The sequence below is a fragment of the Crinia signifera genome, chromosome 6 (assembly GCF_055691185.1).
Source record: "Crinia signifera chromosome 6, ASM5569118v1, whole genome shotgun sequence".
In the NCBI taxonomy this organism is placed as follows: Eukaryota; Metazoa; Chordata; class Amphibia; order Anura; family Myobatrachidae; genus Crinia; species Crinia signifera.
The window spans coordinates 7,478,810-7,499,186 of record NC_139222.1 but is presented as its reverse complement, the minus strand read 5'-3'; the positions used below and the strand labels follow the sequence as shown (position 1 = coordinate 7,499,186).

General features: G+C 45.6%; 1 protein-coding gene across 1 annotated transcript in view; it reads left to right on the top strand.

The window, feature by feature from the left end:
* Positions 1–20,377, top strand: part of LOC146006892 (pyrin-like) — a 70,659-nt gene that overhangs the window by 13,037 nt on the left and 37,245 nt on the right. Inside the window, exon 2 of the mRNA XM_083145339.1 lies at positions 6,492–6,540. Within this exon, the coding sequence (XP_083001465.1) occupies positions 6,522–6,540 (19 nt within the window). The 5' untranslated portion in view covers positions 6,492–6,521. The remainder of the gene's footprint in view (positions 1–6,491; positions 6,541–20,377) is intronic.

The following is a 20,377-nucleotide window of genomic DNA, read 5'->3' as shown; positions in this document are numbered from 1 at the left end:
GCTGGAGCGCTGCAGATAACTTACCCCTGTACTATATAGAGATCCTATAATAGATGTATTATAGAAAGGTTACTGGTAATGTGTCCTAATTGCTGGTTGGCTGATGTGTATCATGTGACCTCCGCAGCTGGAGTGCTGCAGATTACTTACCCCTGTACTATATACAGATCCTATAATAGATGTATTATAGAAAGGTTACTGGTAAAGTGACCTAATTGCTGGTTGGCTGATGTGTATCATGTGACCTCAGCAGCTGGAGTACTGCAGATTACTTACCCCTGTACTATATACAGATCCTATAATAGATGTATTATAGAAAGGTTACTGGTAATGTGTCCTAATTGCTGGTTGGCTGATGTGTATCATGTGACCACAGCAGCTGGAGCTCTGCAGATTACTTACCCCTGTACTATATACAGATCCTATAATAGATGTATTATAGAAAGGTTACTGGTAATGTGACCTAATTGCTGGTTGGCTGATGTGTATCATGTGACCACAGCAGCTGGAGTGCTGCAGTGCAGATTACTTACCCCTGTACTATATACAGATCCTATAATAGATGTATTATAGAAAGGTTACTGGTAATGTGACCTAATTGCTGGTTGGCTGATGTGTATCATGTGACCACAGCAGCTGGAGTACTGCAGATTACTTACCCCTGTACTATATACAGATCCTATAATAGATGTATTATAGAAAGGTTACTGGTAATGTGTCCTAATTGCTGGTTGGCTGATGTGTATCATGTGACCACAGCAGCTGGAGCACTGCAGATTACTTACCCCTGTACTATATACAGATCCTATAATAGATGTATTATAGAAAGGTTACTGGTAATGTGTCCTAATTGCTGGTTGGCTGATGTGTATCATGTGACCTCAGCAGCTGGAGTGCTGCAGATTACTTACCCCTGTACTATATACAGATCCTATAATAGATGTATTATAGAAAGGTTACTGGTAACGTGTCCTAATTGCTGGTTGGCTGATGTGTATCATGTGACCTCAGCAGCTGGAGCACTGCAGGTTACTTACCCCTGTACTATATACAGATCCTATAATAGATGTATTATAGAAAGGTAACTGGTAATGTGTCCTAATTGCTGGTTGGCTGATGTGTATCATGTGACCACAGCAGCTGGAGCACTGCAGATTACTTACCCCTGTACTATATACAGATCCTATAATAGATGTATTATAGAAAGGTAACTGGTAACGTGACCTAATTGCTGGTTGGCTGATATGTATCATGTGACCACAGCAGCTGGAGCTCTGCAGATTACTTACCCCTGTACTATATACAGATCCTATAATAGATGTATTATAGAAAGGTTACTGGTAATGTGACCTAATTGCTGGTTGGCTGATGTGTATCATGTGACCTCAGCAGCTGGAGTGCTGCAGATTACTTACCCCTGTACTATATACAGATCCTATAATAGATGTATTATAGAAAGGTTACTGGTGATGTGACCTAATTGCTGGTTGGCGGATGTGTATCATGTGACCTCAGCAGCTGGAGCTCTGCAGATTACTTACCCCTGTACTATATACAGATCCTATAATAGATGTATTATAGAAAGGTTACTAGTAATGTGTCCTAATTGCTGGTTGGCTGATGTGTATCATGTGACCACAGCAGCTGGAGCTCTGCAGATTACTTACCCCTGTACTATATACAGATCCTATAATAGATGTATTATATCCAAAGCAACAAGACAACTACGAAATCAGTCACGTAAATTAGAACGCCAATGGCGTAAATCTCGTAATATGACTGATTTCCTCACATATAAGACTAGCTACTACTCCTACAGCAATGCTTTGGACACTGCCAAACAAACATACTACCAATCTCTCATCTCTTCTCATGCCACCAACCCAAAGCGACTTTTTAACACCTTCAAGTCTCTTCTGTACCCTCCCCCTCCTCCCCCACCGGCTACCATCAGTGCACAAGAACTTGCCTCCTACTTTAAGGACAAGATTGATAACATCCGAGATGAAATGGTATGCTCTTCTACTACCTCTAACCCGCTCTCTTCCCTACCTGAACCCTCTGGCACTTTCTCTTCATTTGAGCCCACAAATGAAAAGGAAGTATCTGCACTCTTCTTATCCTCCTACTCTACTACCTCTCCTCTTGATCCTATACCTGCACAAGTTATAAAAAATCTATCTCCTGTGCTTATTCCAACCTTAACTAACATCTGCATTCTCTCTCTTGCTACTGGTACTTTTCCATCTCTGCTCAAACATGCAGTGATTACTCCTATTCTAAAAAAACAGAATTCTGACCCTAACTCTCTCTCTAACTATCGTCCTATCTCTCAGCTCCCATGCCTCTCTAAGCTACTGGAGAGACTTGTCTACTCTCGCATCACAAACTTTCTTAACTCTCACACCCTATTAGACCCGCTTCAGTCAGGCTTCCGCTCTCAACACTCCACTGAGACAGCACTGACTAAAGTGGTGAATGATCTGGTAACTGCTAAGGCTAAAGGCCATTACTCACTACTTATTCTTCTAGATCTATCTGCTGCATTTGACACTGTGGATCACACTCTTCTTGTAGAAATACTACACTCCCTAGGTCTTAATGATACAGCCCTTTCCTGGTTCACATCTTACCTATCTGATCGCTCTTTCAGCGTTCGCTTCTCTGACTCTACTTCCTCTTCACTACCTCTGTCAGTCGGAGTTCCGCAAGGCTCAGTCTTAGGTCCTCTGCTGTTCTCCATCTATACTTCCTCTCTTGGCAAACTAATAAGCTCTTTCGGATTTCAGTATCACTTATATGCGGATGATACTCAAATCTATCTATCAACCCCAGACTTGTCACCAGTGGTTTTGGGCCGAGTTTCAGAATGTCTCTCTGCCATCTCATCTTGGATGTCTTCCCGCCAACTCAAACTCAATATTTCAAAAACAGAATTACTTATATTCTCGCCAACTAAGAACAGTTACCATCCTGATATATCCATCACTGTTGACAACTCGACCATCTACCCTACCCCACAAGCTCGTTGCTTAGGGGTCATCCTCGACTCTGACCTGTCCTTTCTTCCCCACATTCAATCTGTCTCCAAATCATGTTACATGCATCTAAAGAACATATCCAAAATACGACCGTATCTCACACAAGACACTACTAAATCTCTTATACATGCACTCATTATATCCCGCATTGATTATTGCAATAGTCTCCTGACTGGTCTTCCCAAGAACAGACTCTCACCACTACAATCCATTTTAAATGCTGCTGCTAGGCTGATCTTCCTTGCAAGACGCTCATCATCTGCTGATCCGCTCTGCCAGTCCCTCCATTGGTTACCTGTATCTTACCGTATTCAATACAAAACACTTCTACTAACTTATAAAGCTATTAACCATACTGCACCAGCATATATCTCTCTACTTATCACAAAATATCTCCCATCTCGACCACTCCGCTCTGCACAAGATCTGCGTCTCTCTTCTGCACGGATCACCAGCTCCCATTCACTATTACAGGACTTTCATCGGGCTGCTCCCATCCTATGGAATGCCCTTCCATGCACAATAAGACTCTCCAATAGCCTCCAAACATTCAAGCGTTCCCTGAAAACTCACCTCTTCAGGCAAGCCTATAATGTTTAAGTTCTACATGCATAACCCTCTGAGGCACTTATGTATTATATAGCTACCCTTCTGGACTTGTAACTTGGTGGGACTGCTATGGTATTACTGGTGCCTGTCCTTGTGTTTCCCCCTATATCCCTATAGATTGTAAGCTTGCAGCAGGGCCCTCCTACCTCCAAGTCTGTATGTTGTTACCCAGTTTGTTTTATCACTGTCTACTATTGTAAAGCGCAACGGAATCTGCTGCGCTATATAAGAACCTGTAAATAAATAAATAAATAAATAAATAAAATAGAAAGGTTACTGGTAATGTGTCCTAATTGCTGGTTGGCTGATGTGTATCATGTGACCTCAGCAGCTGGAGCTCTGCAGATTACTTACCCCTGTACTATATACAGATCCTATAATAGATGTATTATAGAAAGGTTACTGGTAATGTGACCTAATTGCTGGTTGGCTGATGTGTATCATGTGACCACAGCAGCTGGAGCACTGCAGATTACTTTCCCCTGTACTATATACAGATCCTATAATAGATGTATTATAGAGAGGTTACTGGTAATGTGTCCTAATTGCTGGTTGGCTGATGTGTATCATGTGACCTCAGCAGCTGGAGCACTGCAGATTACTTACCCCTGTACTATATACAGATCCTATAATAGATGTATTATAGAAAGGTTACTGGTAATGTGACCTAATTGCTGGTTGGCTGATGTGTATCATGTGACCTCAGCAGCGTGAGTGCTGCAGATTACTTACCCATGTACTATATACAGTTCCTATAATAGATGTATTATAGAGAGGTTACTGGTAATGTGTCCTAATTGCTGGTTGGCTGATGTGTATCATGTGACCTCAGCAGCTGGAGCACTGCAGATTACTTACCCCTGTACTATATACAGATCCTATAATAGATGTATTATAGAGAGGTTACTGGTAATGTGTCCTAATTGCTGGTTGGCTGATGTGTATCATGTGACCTCAGCAGCTGGAGCTCTGCAGATTACTTACCCCTGTACTATATACAGATCCTATAATAGATGTATTATAGAAAGGTTACTGGTACTGTGTCCTAATTGCTGGTTGGCTGATGTGTATCATGTGACCTCAGCAGCTGGAGCTCTGCAGATTACTTACCCCTGTACTATATACAGATCCTATAATAGATGTATTATAGAAAGGTTACTGGTAATGTGACCTAATTGCTGGTTGGCTGATGTGTATCATGTGACCACAGCAGCTGGAGCTCTGCAGATTACTTACCCCTGTACTATATACAGATCCTATAATAGATGCATTATAGAAAGGTTACTGGTAATGTGTCCTAATTGCTGGTTGGCTGATGTGTATCATGTGACCACAGCAGCGTGAGTGCTGCAGATTACTTACCCTGTACTATATACAGATCCTATAATAGATGTATTATAGAAAGGTTACTGGTAATGTGTCCTAATTGCTGGTTGGCTGATGTGTATCATGTGACCACAGCAGCTGGTGCTCTGCAGATTACTTACCCCTGTACTATATACAGATCCTATAATAGATGTATTATAGAAAGGTTACTAGTAATGTGTCCTAATTGCTGGTTGGCTGATGTGTATCATGTGACCACAGCAGCTGGAGCTCTGCAGATTACTTACCCCTGTACTATATACAGATCCTATAATAGATGTATTATAGAAAGGTTACTAGTAATGTGTCCTAATTGCTGGTTGGCTGATGTGTATCATGTGACCACAGCAGCTGGAGCTCTGCAGATTACTTACCCCTGTACTATATACAGATCCTATAATAGATGTATTATAGAAAGGTTACTGGTAATGTGACCTAATTGCTGGTTGGCTGATGTGTATCATGTGACCACAGCAGCTGGAGCTCTGCAGATTACTTACCCCTGTACTATATACAGATCCTATAATAGATGTATTATAGAAAGGATACTGGTAATGTGACCTAATTGCTGGTTGGCTGATGTGTACCATGTGACCTCAGCAGCTGGAGCACTGCAGATTACTTACCCCTGTACTATATACAGATCCTATAATAGATGTATTATAGAAAGGTTACTGGTAATGTGTCCTAATTGCTGGTTGGCTGATGTGTATCATGTGACCACAGCAGCTGGAGCTCTGCAGATTACTTACCCCTGTACTATATACAGATCCTATAATAGATGTATTATAGAAAGGTTACTGGTAATGTGTCCTAATTGCTGGTTGGCTGATGTGTATCATGTGACCTCAGCAGCTGGAGCTCTGCAGATTACTTACCCCTGTACTATATACAGATCCTATAATAGATGTATTATAGAAAGGTTACTGGTAATGTGACCTAATTGCTGGTTGGCTGATGTGTATCATGTGACCACAGCAGCTGGAGCTCTGCAGATTACTTACCCCTGTACTATATACAGATCCTATAATAGATGTATTATAGAAAGGTTACTGGTAATGTGTCCTAATTGCTGGTTGGCTGATGTGTATCATGTGACCTCAGCAGCTGGAGCTCTGCAGATTACTTACCCCTGTACTATATACAGATCCTATAATAGATGTATTATAGAAAGGTTACTGGTAATGTGTCCTAATTGCTGGTTGGCTGATGTGTACCATGTGACCTCAGCAGCTGGAGCTCTGCAGATTACTTACCCTGTACTATATACAGATCCTATAATAGATGCATTATAGAAAGGTTACTGGTAATGTGTCCTAATTGCTGGTTGGCTGATGTGTATCATGTGACCACAGCAGCGTGAGTGCTGCAGATTACTTACCCTGTACTATATACAGATCCTATAATAGATGTATTATAGAAAGGTTACTGGTAATTTTTACTAATTTAAATAATCTGCATTTTATTTTCTACTAGGACATATAAGATCTTATTGGTTGCTGCACGATGGCCACTTCCACCTACCGTGAGTGTCAGCTTTTGTACCCATTTGTATTAGTAATTACTGTGTTATTATTTATTTATTAGCAGTTTCTTATATAGCGCACACATATTCCGCAGCGCTGTACAGAGAATATTTGAACATTCAATCAGTCCCTGCCCCAGTGGAGCTTACAATCTATATTTCTAACAAACCGGTTCGGCAAAACCATACAAATAGACCAATTAATTACTTGTGAAACACATGGGGTGAAATGTAATAGGATGAGATATTCGGAAAGTGAGAGATTTGGTAAGAAATCTCCAGGTTTTTTTTAAAGCGGCAATCATTAACTCTGCACAGTTAGTTTGATTTTGAAGTGTAAATGATTGCCGCTTTAAAAAAAACCTGGAGATTTCTTACCAAATCTCTCACTTTCTGAATCTCTCATCCTATTACATTTCACCCCAGGAGTAATATATTGCCTTGAATGCCCCTGCGGACTTCGGTACGGGATCCGATACGATTTCCCGGCGGTCGGGATCCCGGCGGTCGGAATCCCGACACTGGAATCCCGACCGCCGAAATCCCGACAAGGGGGGGACATGGATCGACCCCCCTTGCGGGCTCGCTGCGCTCGCCACGCAGTGGGCCCGGTGCCTCGCTACGCTCGGCACGCTATTTTATTCTCCCTCTATGGGTGTCGTGGACACCCACGGAGGGAGAAAGTTTCGGGATTTCGGCGGTCGGGATTCCAGTGTCGGGATTCCGACCGCCGGGATCCCGACCGCCGGCAAATCAACTGCATCCCTCGGTACGTGGGGATGACAAGCAGGAAACTCAAACTTTGTTTACTGGAACATGCCAGCAACAGCCGCAATGCAGAAGCGGATACCCATAAATTCAAAAAATTGACATCGGTGGCTAGACACTTCCTGACTAAGCACAAAGGGTCACCTCAAGAATCGAAGGCCTTCGGACTAGAAAGCATCCGAATGGGGGTGAGAGGCAGAGATCTAATTAAAGAACTACAACAGACAGAAAGTAAATGGATCTTCTACCCATGTAAACCCACATGGTCTCAATGAAAATAACAGCTCCGGATCATTTCTGTAAACAATTAAACAGGGGACCGTGCCTTCCTCTCTCTACGGCTGAGTAACAACCATGCCATATTATCCAATCCTACACTCCTGCAAGGCTATCCAACCAAAAATAACCCTTTTCCAAGTGCACATTGCAAAGTATCATTTGACACCCCCTGCTCCAACTGCACGTCACTCCTGGGGGAGCCCATATACTTGGACTCAATACCCACATCAGCACCACACCTGTCAACAGCACCAAACTAGCAGCACAACACTTCCTCACTACGATTTTCACAATACCCAAGCACATCTGGTGACCAGGGATTTTCCTTTTCTTCCCCCCCCCCCCTCCTCCATTCACGCCACCACAACAACCCAATGGACAATATATAGCTGGCAGCTTCATCACAGTTTGTCACCAGCTTTTCACGTTTTTTTCCCTTCTCAACACATTATCACGGTTTTTATAGAAGACTGCCCCTAGGCACCCACTAACATACACTGTACTGATGTTCACATCAGACCAGCAACTGTCGCATCTAAAGTAGCTGCACTCTACACACCTTAGCTTCACGCTCCTAGATCACATTCCCCTCCCGATTTATTTTCGGTTAATACAAGCAACCATCCCCCCCACTTCTTAGAAATAGAGTAATCATCATTATTTTGACCGCCAATATCGTCTGGGTTAAGATCCCAGCACCGTATAGGCAGCTACTACCGACTTAACCCAATCTAGACACTTGCACATCCACCCCACGGCAACGTCTACTTAGACCACTGTACAATATAGTCACAGTCAGAATGTGAATTTTTCCCTCACAACATTGCAGGCAAATTTCAGGGCATTGCCTCACATTGTACGAGTTTCCCGCAAAACCCACCCCAAACCTCTCCCTCTGCGAGCATTTCCCTGTCATGCTGGACAATTTCAGTATGACGGAACTGCTCCCTTTATGTAATATCACCTTCAAGGTAACACCCTTCACATACCTGCCCCCGGGCATGACTAGTTCAACAGGAACACAATAAGCATAAAATATCATACCGTCCAAACAGTAGATTAGCAACAATCCAAACCTATGCATGCAAATTTTTAGGGTATATTACTTTAGCCCTTGCAACTTTTTCCTCTCTCTATATCCATCTTTTCCTCTGTCTTTAACTCCCATTCATCTAACCTAAGACACCCGGGACAGTAATTATTCTCAATAACTAGCTGATTCTAGTTAATTCAGCACAGACCTACATCTGAGACTGAACGTCCACTAATTAACTACTAACGCATAATTTATTTATTTATTTATTAACAGTTTCTTATATAGCGCACACAGATTCCGCAGCGCATAATGTGATCAAATTAACCAATGACAGGCAATATGCAGACAAGTTATAAGGCGGATCACCGCCTTACACACATACACACTAACCCTGAAGAAGCCTTGCCCCAAGGTGAAACGATCGTTGGTGGTGATAGTGGAGTGACGCCATTACAGTGCGCCTCCCCGCAGCAGCAGCAGCTAGCAGCATCTCAACCCTGCCCAGGTGAGACGAACACAACAGCGCACACGGGAACCAGCAGCTGTCAGCTAAAAGGACTGGACCGGATGCCACGAGCACACCAGCGTGCTGAGAGGTATCCCAGTATCAACGGCCTGCACATGGCCCCGCCAGTATTAAGTACTCCACGTTGAGAGGCATCCCAATATTTAATTCAATATGTAACTGCCCACACACAGCCCTGTCAGTATTCCGTGCTGAGAAGCATCTTAATATTAACTGCCTGCACATGGCCCTGGCATTTGATAGTACACCCCTCACTCAAAACAGGGACAATATACTATACAGAGTGATTGTTAACCCATGTAGCCCCTGTCGACACTGGGACCTATACTCAATATTAACTCTCTTTTTTCATAACTATCACTATTTCTGCCGGAGTAATCTCCCAAGTATTGCTCATCCTCCACCACTGTATTTATTTACAAGTGGAGGACAGCAGCATACTACCCGGCACCTCTATTAAGGCCCTCTTGGCTACCTCACTATTTCAGGGGCCACTCACCCAGAACCTATAACCAAAGTACTACCCTGCACTGGAGATACTCTAAACATGGGGACATAGGCATAATACTGGGCAGCAGTACCACCTTCTATCAGCTCTTAACATAGGAATCCCCTATCTGTGCACACAGGCCCGCTCGCCCGCAATACCCTAAGGGCCCACCTAAACTAAACTGGTGGCAGCCTGTCGGAGGTGTTGAAAACATTTTTTGAAGAAGGGAGACCTCTTCAGAAACAGATGTACTAATTCCGCCCTGACCAGAAGGTATATAAAGCTGGGCAGCAGCCGCCTGTAACTCAAGGGCCCCCAGAGCCATCTATATTTTCCCTGACACCCTAAAGGGAGGTGTTCCCCCACAATACCCATAAAAGCCCACCTAGGTGGCAGCTAACCATTGGATTCGAGGGACCTGCCTGACGGGAAGGGGGACCTTCCCTGTCGAGACCAGACCCCACTACCTCTTTGTTCGGGTATATAAAGTTGGTCTGGGAACACCTCATTTAAACCCCAAGGGAATTACATTATCTCTCTCTGCTCTACCTTGGTTCCATTATCGACATAAATACCTGCACAGGAACAGGGGACATAGGAAGGGAGTGGCAGACTACCTTACCTCTCTCTATCCCACTCCAGGTCTCTATGTGTGAGTAAGCAGCAAACGTGTACAGACCTAGGCCAGACACTAGCAGGCACATCACACCCATACCCTACAGGTGCTCATAACTGCTCAAAGTATTTACTGTATTGCTCTGCTGATTATTAAATACAGAATGTGTTAATAACACTGGCACCCGATACAGGGGCCAAGAATTCAGTATAAGTACCCTCATATTGTGTTAACACACTATGACAACCCGGCAATTTAGACTCCTCCGGCAATTTTGAAGTCTACCGGTTGTCTCCGTAGCAGCTAACAGCTTCAGAGGCTGAGAGCGTCTTCGGCTTATGCGTCTCCATGGAGACGCATAGCTCAGCCAATCAGGGCTGAGCTTTGCGTCTCAATGGAGACGCATCGCCCAATCACGCTCTCAGCCTCTGTTGCGACAGAAGCTGTTAGCTGCATCAGAGACAGATTTTTTGTCCCCCGTATTTTTGTAACCAGGACCGGTCCAAGAGTCCGGGACTGGTTTCAGAAATACGGGGGACCCCTAACACACTCTATTAACTCCACATTTTGATATGTGACATGTGCATATGTATCAGAACAGTGAAATGTTATATGTATACGCCCTCTGTGGCAGAAATATGACCACAAATGTGAATGAAGGTTTTATTACACACATATGACTAATACATTCCTTCCCGACTAAGGAATAAGTGTTTCAAAACAAATGTTGCAAGATATTAGTAACAAACTCTGAGGGTGACATTCTATGGAATGCGAGAAAAGCGCATATATTTATCGCACTCCACATCGCCGCACTTCGCACTTTCTGAATTCGCATTTTTTAGTCATACTTCGCATATTTAATGGAATACGCATTATAGGCTAAAAAGTGCGATAATGGGCGAATTTTCGGCATGAAAATGTGCGATTTTTAGCCATGAAAATGTGCGCATTTGAGCTTATGTGCGATTTTGGGTTTGAATAAAAAAAAAATGGTAAAAAAAATGGTACTTCTGTAGTTTCACGGCGCCACCGCGCACACAGTGAAACTTCCTTATGTAAGCTACGTTATCAGCATAGCACTGGGCATCAGCAGTGCACCCAGCGCTGACAGGTCACTGTGGTACTTGTAGTTCCACAGTGAAATAGGCAGAACTGAGCACCGCTGACAACCCGGCAATTTAGACTCCTCCGGCAATTTTGAAGTCTAGATTTAGACGTCTAAATCCAGACTCCCTGCAGTCCTGCGCACCGCTGACAACCCGGCAATTTAGACTCCTCCGGCAATTTAGCAGTATAGATTTAGACGTCTAAATCCAGACTCCCTGCAAACCACTAAGATGGGGGCATCTAAATTTAGATGGTAAAGCGTCTAAATTTAGTAGGGTCTAGGGGTACACTATTAAACCTGTTCACAATGACACTAGTCGACGTAACAGCTGTCCACCTTGTTAATTCCACTATCCACGCCAACCCGAAGCGTGGCGAGCACGCTTTACTGTCTAAATTTAGATGCCCCCATCTTAGTGGTTTGCAGGGAGTCTGGATTTAGACGTCTAAATCTATACTGCTAAATTGCCGGAGGAGTCTAAATTGCCGGGTTGTCAGCGGTGCGCAGGCCTGCAGGGAGTCTGGATTTAGACGTCTAAATCTAGACTTCTAAATTGCCGGAGGAGTCTAAATTGCCGGGTTGTCAGCGGTGCGCAGGACTGCCTATTTCACTGTGGAACTACAAGTACCACAGTGACCTGTCAGCGCTGGGTGCACTGCTGATGCCCAGTGCTATGCTGATAACGTAGCTTACATAAGGAAGTTTCACTGTGCGCGTGGTGGCGCCGTGAAGCTACACAACTACCAAAAAATTGCGTGGGGTCCCCCCTCCTGAGCATAACCAGCCCCGGGCTCATTGAGCCGGACCTGGTTCCAAAAATACGGGGGACAAAAACGTAGGGGTCCCCCGTATTTCTGAAACCAGACCCGGACTCTTGGACCGGTCCTGGTTCAAAAATACGGGGGACAAAAAATCTGGAGGTCCCCCGTATTTTGAAACCAGCACCGGGCTCCAACAACCCGCAGTGTCATGCCACAGGCGGGGGACACTTTTTACATAAGGTCCCCCTGCCGTACCATGAGCACCGTGGCTGGTCAGCCTTGGACGGGTACCTGGAGGAGTGGGGACCCCCCCAAAAAAGGGGTCCCCCCCCCAGGCTTCACCCATCCAGGGCTGAAGCCCGGGGCTGTCACCGGCGTCCCTGGCCAGTGGACGCCGGCCTGATGGTGTAAAATCTTTCAATCCTAACATTGCTTTATACAGGAGAACTACAAGTCCCAGCAGACCTCCCCCACAGGCTGGGACTTGGAGAACCACAAGTCCCAGCATGTGGGGCATTAATGGCCCCGCTGGGACTTGTAGTCCACCTGTAAAAAGAATGTTAAAAGAAAACACACACACAGAAAAGTAAAACTTTATTACACACACACACACCTCACTTTTACAACCACATACTCACCGATCCAGGATCCAGCGCTGGTCTCCCTTCTGCTGCAGAGCCAGCTACCCCCGCACTGACAGCGGGGACAACCGGTTGTCTCCGTAGCAGCTAACAGCTTCAGAGGCTGAGAGCGTCTTCAGCTTATGCGTCTCCATGGAGACGCATAGCTCAGCCAATCAGGGCTGAGCTTTGCGTCTCAATGGAGACGCATCGCCCAATCACGCTCTCAGCCTCTGTTGCGACAGAAGCTGTTAGCTGCATCAGAGACAGATTTTTTGTCCCCCGTATTTTTGTAACCAGGACCGGTCCAAGAGTCCGGGACTGGTTTCAGAAATACGGGGGACCCCTACGCTTTTTGTCCCCCGTATTTTTGGAACCAGGTCCGGCTCAATGAGCCTGGGGCTGGTTATGCTCAGGAGGGGGGACCCCACGCATTTAAAAAAAAAAAAAAAACATTTTTTACCGCAGAACCCTGCACAGATCTCAATGATCTGTGCAGGGTTCTGCCCAACTCGCATATCAGAACCTGGTCTTAAAAAATGGCTATTATTAGACACCTTAAAAGTGCGATTTGCGAAATCCCATTCCATTAAAAAAGCGAATTGTATACTTTTCTATTGGGAAACATCTGGATGCGATAAAAGTGTGAATTTTTACCGCACTTTCAGTACGCATTATTTATCGCAAAAAATATGCAATTTAGGGACATTTTTGCATCATATTAAATATGAGAATTCAAGGAAAATGCGAATTAGCCGTTTTTTGGAGAAAAATTCGCAAAAAAAAACAAAATCGCATTCCATAGAATGTCACCCTGAATGTGTAAAAACCAATAGATACAGTATCCATTTGTAACAGGTCTCTAGGCTTACTGGACTCCTCTGGCAAACTAGCTGCCTGGACGGACTGTGAGTGTGTGCAATTAAATCAGAAGGTGCAAAACCCATTCTACACTTTGCTCCCCTCACAATCTGCCCCTAGGACTTGCCAGATCTCTCCCTTCTCTCCTTTCTGCCCATATTAGCGAGAGCACACACTCCGATTATCGGGAGAAGTGGGACTAGTAATCGGAGGAGATCAATACCGGCCAATACAGACAATCCCCACGCAATCGATAGAGGATTGTTGATATTTCGCCACACACACGGAGATACACACATATACTGCCGTTTATATGTTTGTCTATATGTATATGCGTCCATGTCTTGTTAATATGTTTGTCTAGCCAATTTTTTATTTGTATTGATTAAAAGTTATATTTTAGAATCCATTAAGACCCAAACCAGGGAAAATTGAGAACTCCGTCTAAGGTTCCCCTTTTCTTTTCCCTATTATATTGTTTACTAGCAATCTACCAGTAGCTCTATACAGACACCCTTTTCAGCACCTACCTGCCACTCTGGCATGATAGTGAAAAGTGAAGAGTGTGGGAAACTCACTACATGCCTATATGATAATCTAATACAATTTACTAAACGCACAGATTACCACGTGTAATCTGAGCAATAAAAGTGCCCCAAAAAAAGAGAGAGTCTTTTTTCTCTGTTTTCCAGTAACCCCAATTACTCTCCTGGATGCACCTCCACTCACTAATTAAATAAAAGGGAGCATGCCCTCTCCTTAAAATGTATTGTTATTGTGGAATCCAACATCTCTGTACGCAATCCTATCTTCGTGACATTAACCTGTGCACCGGTCATCATCCCCTTTTCCCCTTTCCCTTGAAAAGTAATCTATATTTCTTACCACATGTACACACATGCACAGACATTCTAGGGTTAATTTGATTGGGGTATATTTTTGGATTGTGCTCCTCGCACAAACGAAACCGGAGTACCCGGAGGAAACCCACGCAAGTACGGGGAGAATATACAAACTCCGCACAGTTAGGGCCATGGTGGGAATCGAACCCATGACATGCGCTGTGAGGCAGTAATGCTAACCACTACACCATCCGTACTGCCCCGTATACATAAAACATGGTGGGGATAGAACCCATGACCTCAGCGCTGTGAGGCAGTAATGCTAACCATTACACCATCCGTACTGCCCCGTATATATAACACATGGTAGGAATAGAACCCATGACCTCAGCGCTGTGAGGCAGTAATGCTAACCATTACACCATCCGTACTGCCCCGTATATATAACACATGGTAGGAATAGAACCCATGACCTCAGTGCTGTGAGGCAGTAATGTAACCATTACACCATCCGTGCTGCCCTGTATATATAACACATGGTGGGAATAGAACCCATGACCTCAGTGCTGTGAGGCAGTAATGTAACCATTACACCATCCGTACTGCCCCGTAAATATAACACATGGTGGGGATAGAACCCATGATCTCAGTGCTGGGATGCAGTAATGCAACCATTACACCATCCATACTGCCCCGTATACATAACACATGGTGGGAATAGAACCCATGACATCAGCGCTGTGAGGCAGTAATGCTAACCATTACACCATCCGTACTGCCCCGTATACATAAAACATGGTGGGGATAGAACCCATGACCTCAGCGCTGTGAGGCAGTAATGCTAACCATTACACCATCCGTACTGCCCCGTATACATAAAACATGGTGGGGATAGAACCCATGACCTCAGCGCTGTGAGGCAGTAATGCTAACCATTACACCATCCGTACTGCCCCGTATATATAACACATGGTAGGAATAGAACCCATGACCTCAGCGCTGTGAGGCAGTAATGCTAACCATTACACCATCCGTACTGCCCCGTATATATAACACATGGTAGGAATAGAACCCATGACCTCAGTGCTGTGAGGCAGTAATGTTACCATTACACCATCCGTACTGCCCCGTATATATAACCGTATATATAACCCATGACCTCAGTGCTGTGATGCAGTAATGTAACCATTACACCATCCATACTGCCCCGTAAATATAACACATGGTGGGGATAGAACCCATGATCTCAGTGCTGGGATGCAGTAATGCAACCATTACACCATCCATACTGCCCCGTATACATAACACATGGTGGGAATAGAACCCATGACATCAGCGCTGTGAGGCAGTAATACTAACCATTACACCATCCGTACTGCCCCGTATATATAACACATGGTGGGGATAGAACCCATGACCTCATAGCTGTGATGCAGTAATGTAACCATTACACCATCCGTACTGCCCCGTATATATAACACATGGTGGGGATAGAACCCATGACCTCAGCGCTGTGAGGCAGTAATGTAACCATTACACCATCCGTACTGCCCCCTATATATAACACATGGTGGTTATAGAACCCATGGCCTCAGCGCTGTGAAGCAGTAATGCTAACCATTACACCATCCGTGCTTCCCTGTATATATAAGACATGGTGGGAATAGAACCCATGACCTCAGTGCTGTGAGGCAGTAATACTAACCATTACATCGTCCGTACTGCCCCGTATACATAACACATGGTGGGAATAGAACCCATGACCTCAGTGCTGTGATGCAGTAATGTAACCATTACACCATCCGTACTGCCCCGTATATATAACACATGGTGGGAATAGAACCCATGACCTCAGTGCTGTGAGGCAGTAATGTAACCATTACACCATCCGTACTGCCCGTATATATAACACATGGTGGGAATAGAACCCATGGCCTCAGCGCTGTGAGGCAGTAATGTAACCATTACACCATCCGTACTGCCCCATATATATAACACATGGTGGGGATAGAACCCATGACCTCAGCGCTGTGAGGCAGTAATAATAACGATTACACCGTCCATACTGCCCTGTATATATAACACTTGGTGGGGATAGAACCCATGACCTCAGCGCTGTGAGGCAGTAATACTAACCATTGCACCGTCCGTACTCCCCAGTATATATAACACATGGTGGGCATAGAACCCATGACCTCAGCGCTGTGAGGCAGTAATGCTAACCATTACACCATCCGTACTGCCCTGTATATATAACACATGGTGGGGATAGAACCCATTACCTCAGCGCTGTGAGGCAGTAATGCTAACCATTACACCATCCGTACTGCCCTGTATATATAACACTTGGTGAGGATAGAACCCATGACCTCAGCGCTGTGAGGCAGTAATACTAACCATTGCACCGTCCGTACTCCCCAGTATATATAACACATGGTGGGGATAGAACCCATGACCTCAGCGCTGTGAGGCAGTAATGCTAACCATCACACCAGGGCCGGTGCTAGGGGGTTCAGCGCCCTCCTGCAAACTATAAATTTGCGCCCACCCAAACTTTACAAAGGGAGGGGTGTGGCCACACAATAATGCTCCCACTCCAAATTACACCACACAGTAGCACAATCTTATTCTTATTCTAACACAGCACCAGTGCCGTAACTAGCCATTTTGGTGCCATGTGTGAAAAAAACAGGGACAGTGCAAAATTGTAGAAGCGTGGCTTCATTAAGAATTGGCGTGGTCACATAACAGTACCAATAACACCATAATCCCCATAACACATTATGCACATTATAGTAACCACACACAGTAATGCACATTATTCGTAATGCCACACATCAATGAGCAGAACACCATAATGCCCATTACACATTATGCCACACACTGTAATTTCCCTTACATAATATGCCATGCACTATAATGCCCATATGACATTGACACACATTATGCTACACATAATGCCCCGAGTACTCCTGCATACGCCCACATTTGTAGCATTGCTTATTCATAACACCCACAGCAGTTGCGAAAAGTAGTTGCTCTGCTTACAAGTAGTGCCCACACCAGTTGCCGACAGTAGTAGCGCTGCCTATATGTAAGCCCACACCAGTTGCCGACATTAGTAGCACTGCGTAAACATATACCCACACCAGATGCTGACAGTAGTACCTCTGCTTATACATAACACCCACACCAGTTGCCAAAAGTAATTGATCTGATTATACACGTGCCCACACCAGTTGCCTGAAAGTAAAACCTCTGCTTATACGTAGTGCCCACACCAGTTGCCGACAGTAGTAGCACTGTGTAACCATATGCCCACACCAGTTGCTTACATTAGTAGCGCTGCCTATACACGTGCCCACACCAGTTGCCGACATTATTAGCGCTGCCTATACACGTGCTCACACCAGTTGCCGACTGTAGTAGCACTGCGTAACCATATGCCCACACCAGTTGCCGACATTAATAGCACTACCTATGCACGTGCCCACACCAGTTGCTGACATTAGTAGTGCTGCCTATACACATGCCTACACCAGTTGCCGACATTAGTAACGTTGCCTCTACATGTGCCCACACCAGTTACCGACATTAGTAGTGCTGCCTCTACATGTGCCTACACCAGTTCCTGACATTAGTAGTGCTGCCTCTACACGTGCCCACACCAGTTGCCGACATTAGTAGTGCTGCCTATACACGTGCCCACACCAGTTGCCGACATTAGTAGTGCTGCCTACACACATGCTCACACCAGTTGCCGATATTATTAGTGCTGCCTACACACGTGCTCACACCAGTTGTCGACATTAGTAGCGCTGCATATAGACGTGCCCACACCAGTTGCCGACAGTAGTAGCGCTGCCTATACACGTGCCCACACCAGTTGCTGATATTAGTAGTGCTGCCTAAACACGTGCCCACACCAGTTGCCGACATTAGTAGTGCTGCCTATACACGTGCCCACATCAGCTGCCGACATTAGTAGCGTTGCCTACACACGTGCTCACACCAGTTGCTGACATTAGCAGCGCTGCCTATATACGTGCCCACACCAGTTGCCGACATTAGCAGTGCTGCCTACACATGTGCCCACACCAGTTGCCGACATTAGTAGTGCTGCCTACACATGTGCCCACACCAGTTGCTGACATTAGTAGTGCTGCCTACACATGTGCCCACATCAGTTGCCGACATTAGTACACTCACGCTTTACAATGGTGGCAGCTCATTCTCTCCTGTTTCCTGGTGTCTTCAGTCAGTCTTGCTCCCTTGTAGCTCCGCCCCTTATGGTCCGTGTAGCCACGCCCCATCTGGTAGTGTAGCTCCGCCCCCTTTCAGCCCCTGTCGATGACCAGCTGATAATGAGCCAGGAGGGATCTCTGTGCCTCCGGCGCTGCTGCGTGTGATGAAGTGTGACAGGCGCAGCAGCAGCCGGCAGGCATGGAGGACAGCAGAGGATGCACAGCAGGGAGGGCACCTCTCCTGCACGGCGCCTACCTGCTTTGCATCCTCTGCTGAGTGGGTAGCGCCAGCCCTGCATCACACCATCCGTACTGCCCTGTATATACAGTATAACACATGGTGGGAATAGAACCCATGACCTCAGCGCTGTGAGGCAGTAATGTAACCATTGCACCATCCGTACCAGAGCCGTTTCTAGACAATTTAGCTCCCAGGGCAAAGAGATAGAAAAGGCGCCCCCCCCCCCCCCCCATTTTTTTTTTTTATAAAACAGAAGTAATTTGCGGCGAAATAGGGGGTGTGGTTTATTTTAAAAGGGGTGTGGCTTAATATAAGGGGCATGGTCTAGCAGGGAAACAATTACCAATTGTCATTGTCCTCCCGCACTTAAGTTGGCGGGCTGAAGGCCACACAGTGACATAAAAATATAAAGGCCCACACAGTTACCTAGTACGCCTCACAGATCAATGCCAAACAATGACAGGCTACTTAAATCATTATACACTTTTTATCCGTGATGCCAATTACACATTACGCCGCACACTGTGTTGACAATTACACATTACGCCGCACAACATGATGACAATTACACAATACTCCCCACAACGTAATGCCTATTACACATTATGCCCCACGCGCCGCTGCCGCACAACTGATGCCGTTTACTAATATGCCTCCACAGTGCCAGATATGCCCTCACAGTGCCATACATATATGCCCCCACAGTGGCAGATATGCCCCCACAGTGCCACAAATATGACCCCACAGTGCCACACATATATGCCCCCACAGTGCCATACATATATGCCCCAACAGTGGCAGATATGCCCCCACAGTGCCACACATATATGCCCCCACAGTGACAGCTATGCCCCCAAAGTGCCACACATATATGCCCCCACAGTGCCACATATATGCCCCCACAGTGCCACATATATGCCCCCACAGTGCCACATAAGCCCCCACAGTGCCACACATATATGCCCCCACAGTGCCAGATAAGCCCCCACAGTGCCACACATATATGCCCCCACAGTGCCACATATTTTCCCCCACAGTGCCACATATATGCCCCCACAGTGCCACATATATACCCCCACAGTGCCACATATATACCCCCACAGTGTCACACATATGCCCCCACAGTGCCACATATATGCCCCCACAGTGCCACACATATGCCCCCTGCAGTGCCAGACCTATATGCTCCCACAGTGCCAGAATATTATATCCCAGCAGCAGCACTACTCACTGTTGCTGCTGCTGCTGGGGAGAGAAGAGTCCGGGTCTCCGTGTCCCCCTCCAGTGCCCCCGCCGCCGCTGCTATTGCTGCTTCCTAGGGGAGGGGAGTGTATAGCGCATCTCTCCTTCCCCTTCACTATGTCCCGACCCAGCCAATCATACCTCGCGGGCTGGCAAGCTGATAGCCCAGTGACAGCCAGGGGCAGGAGAGACGCACTATG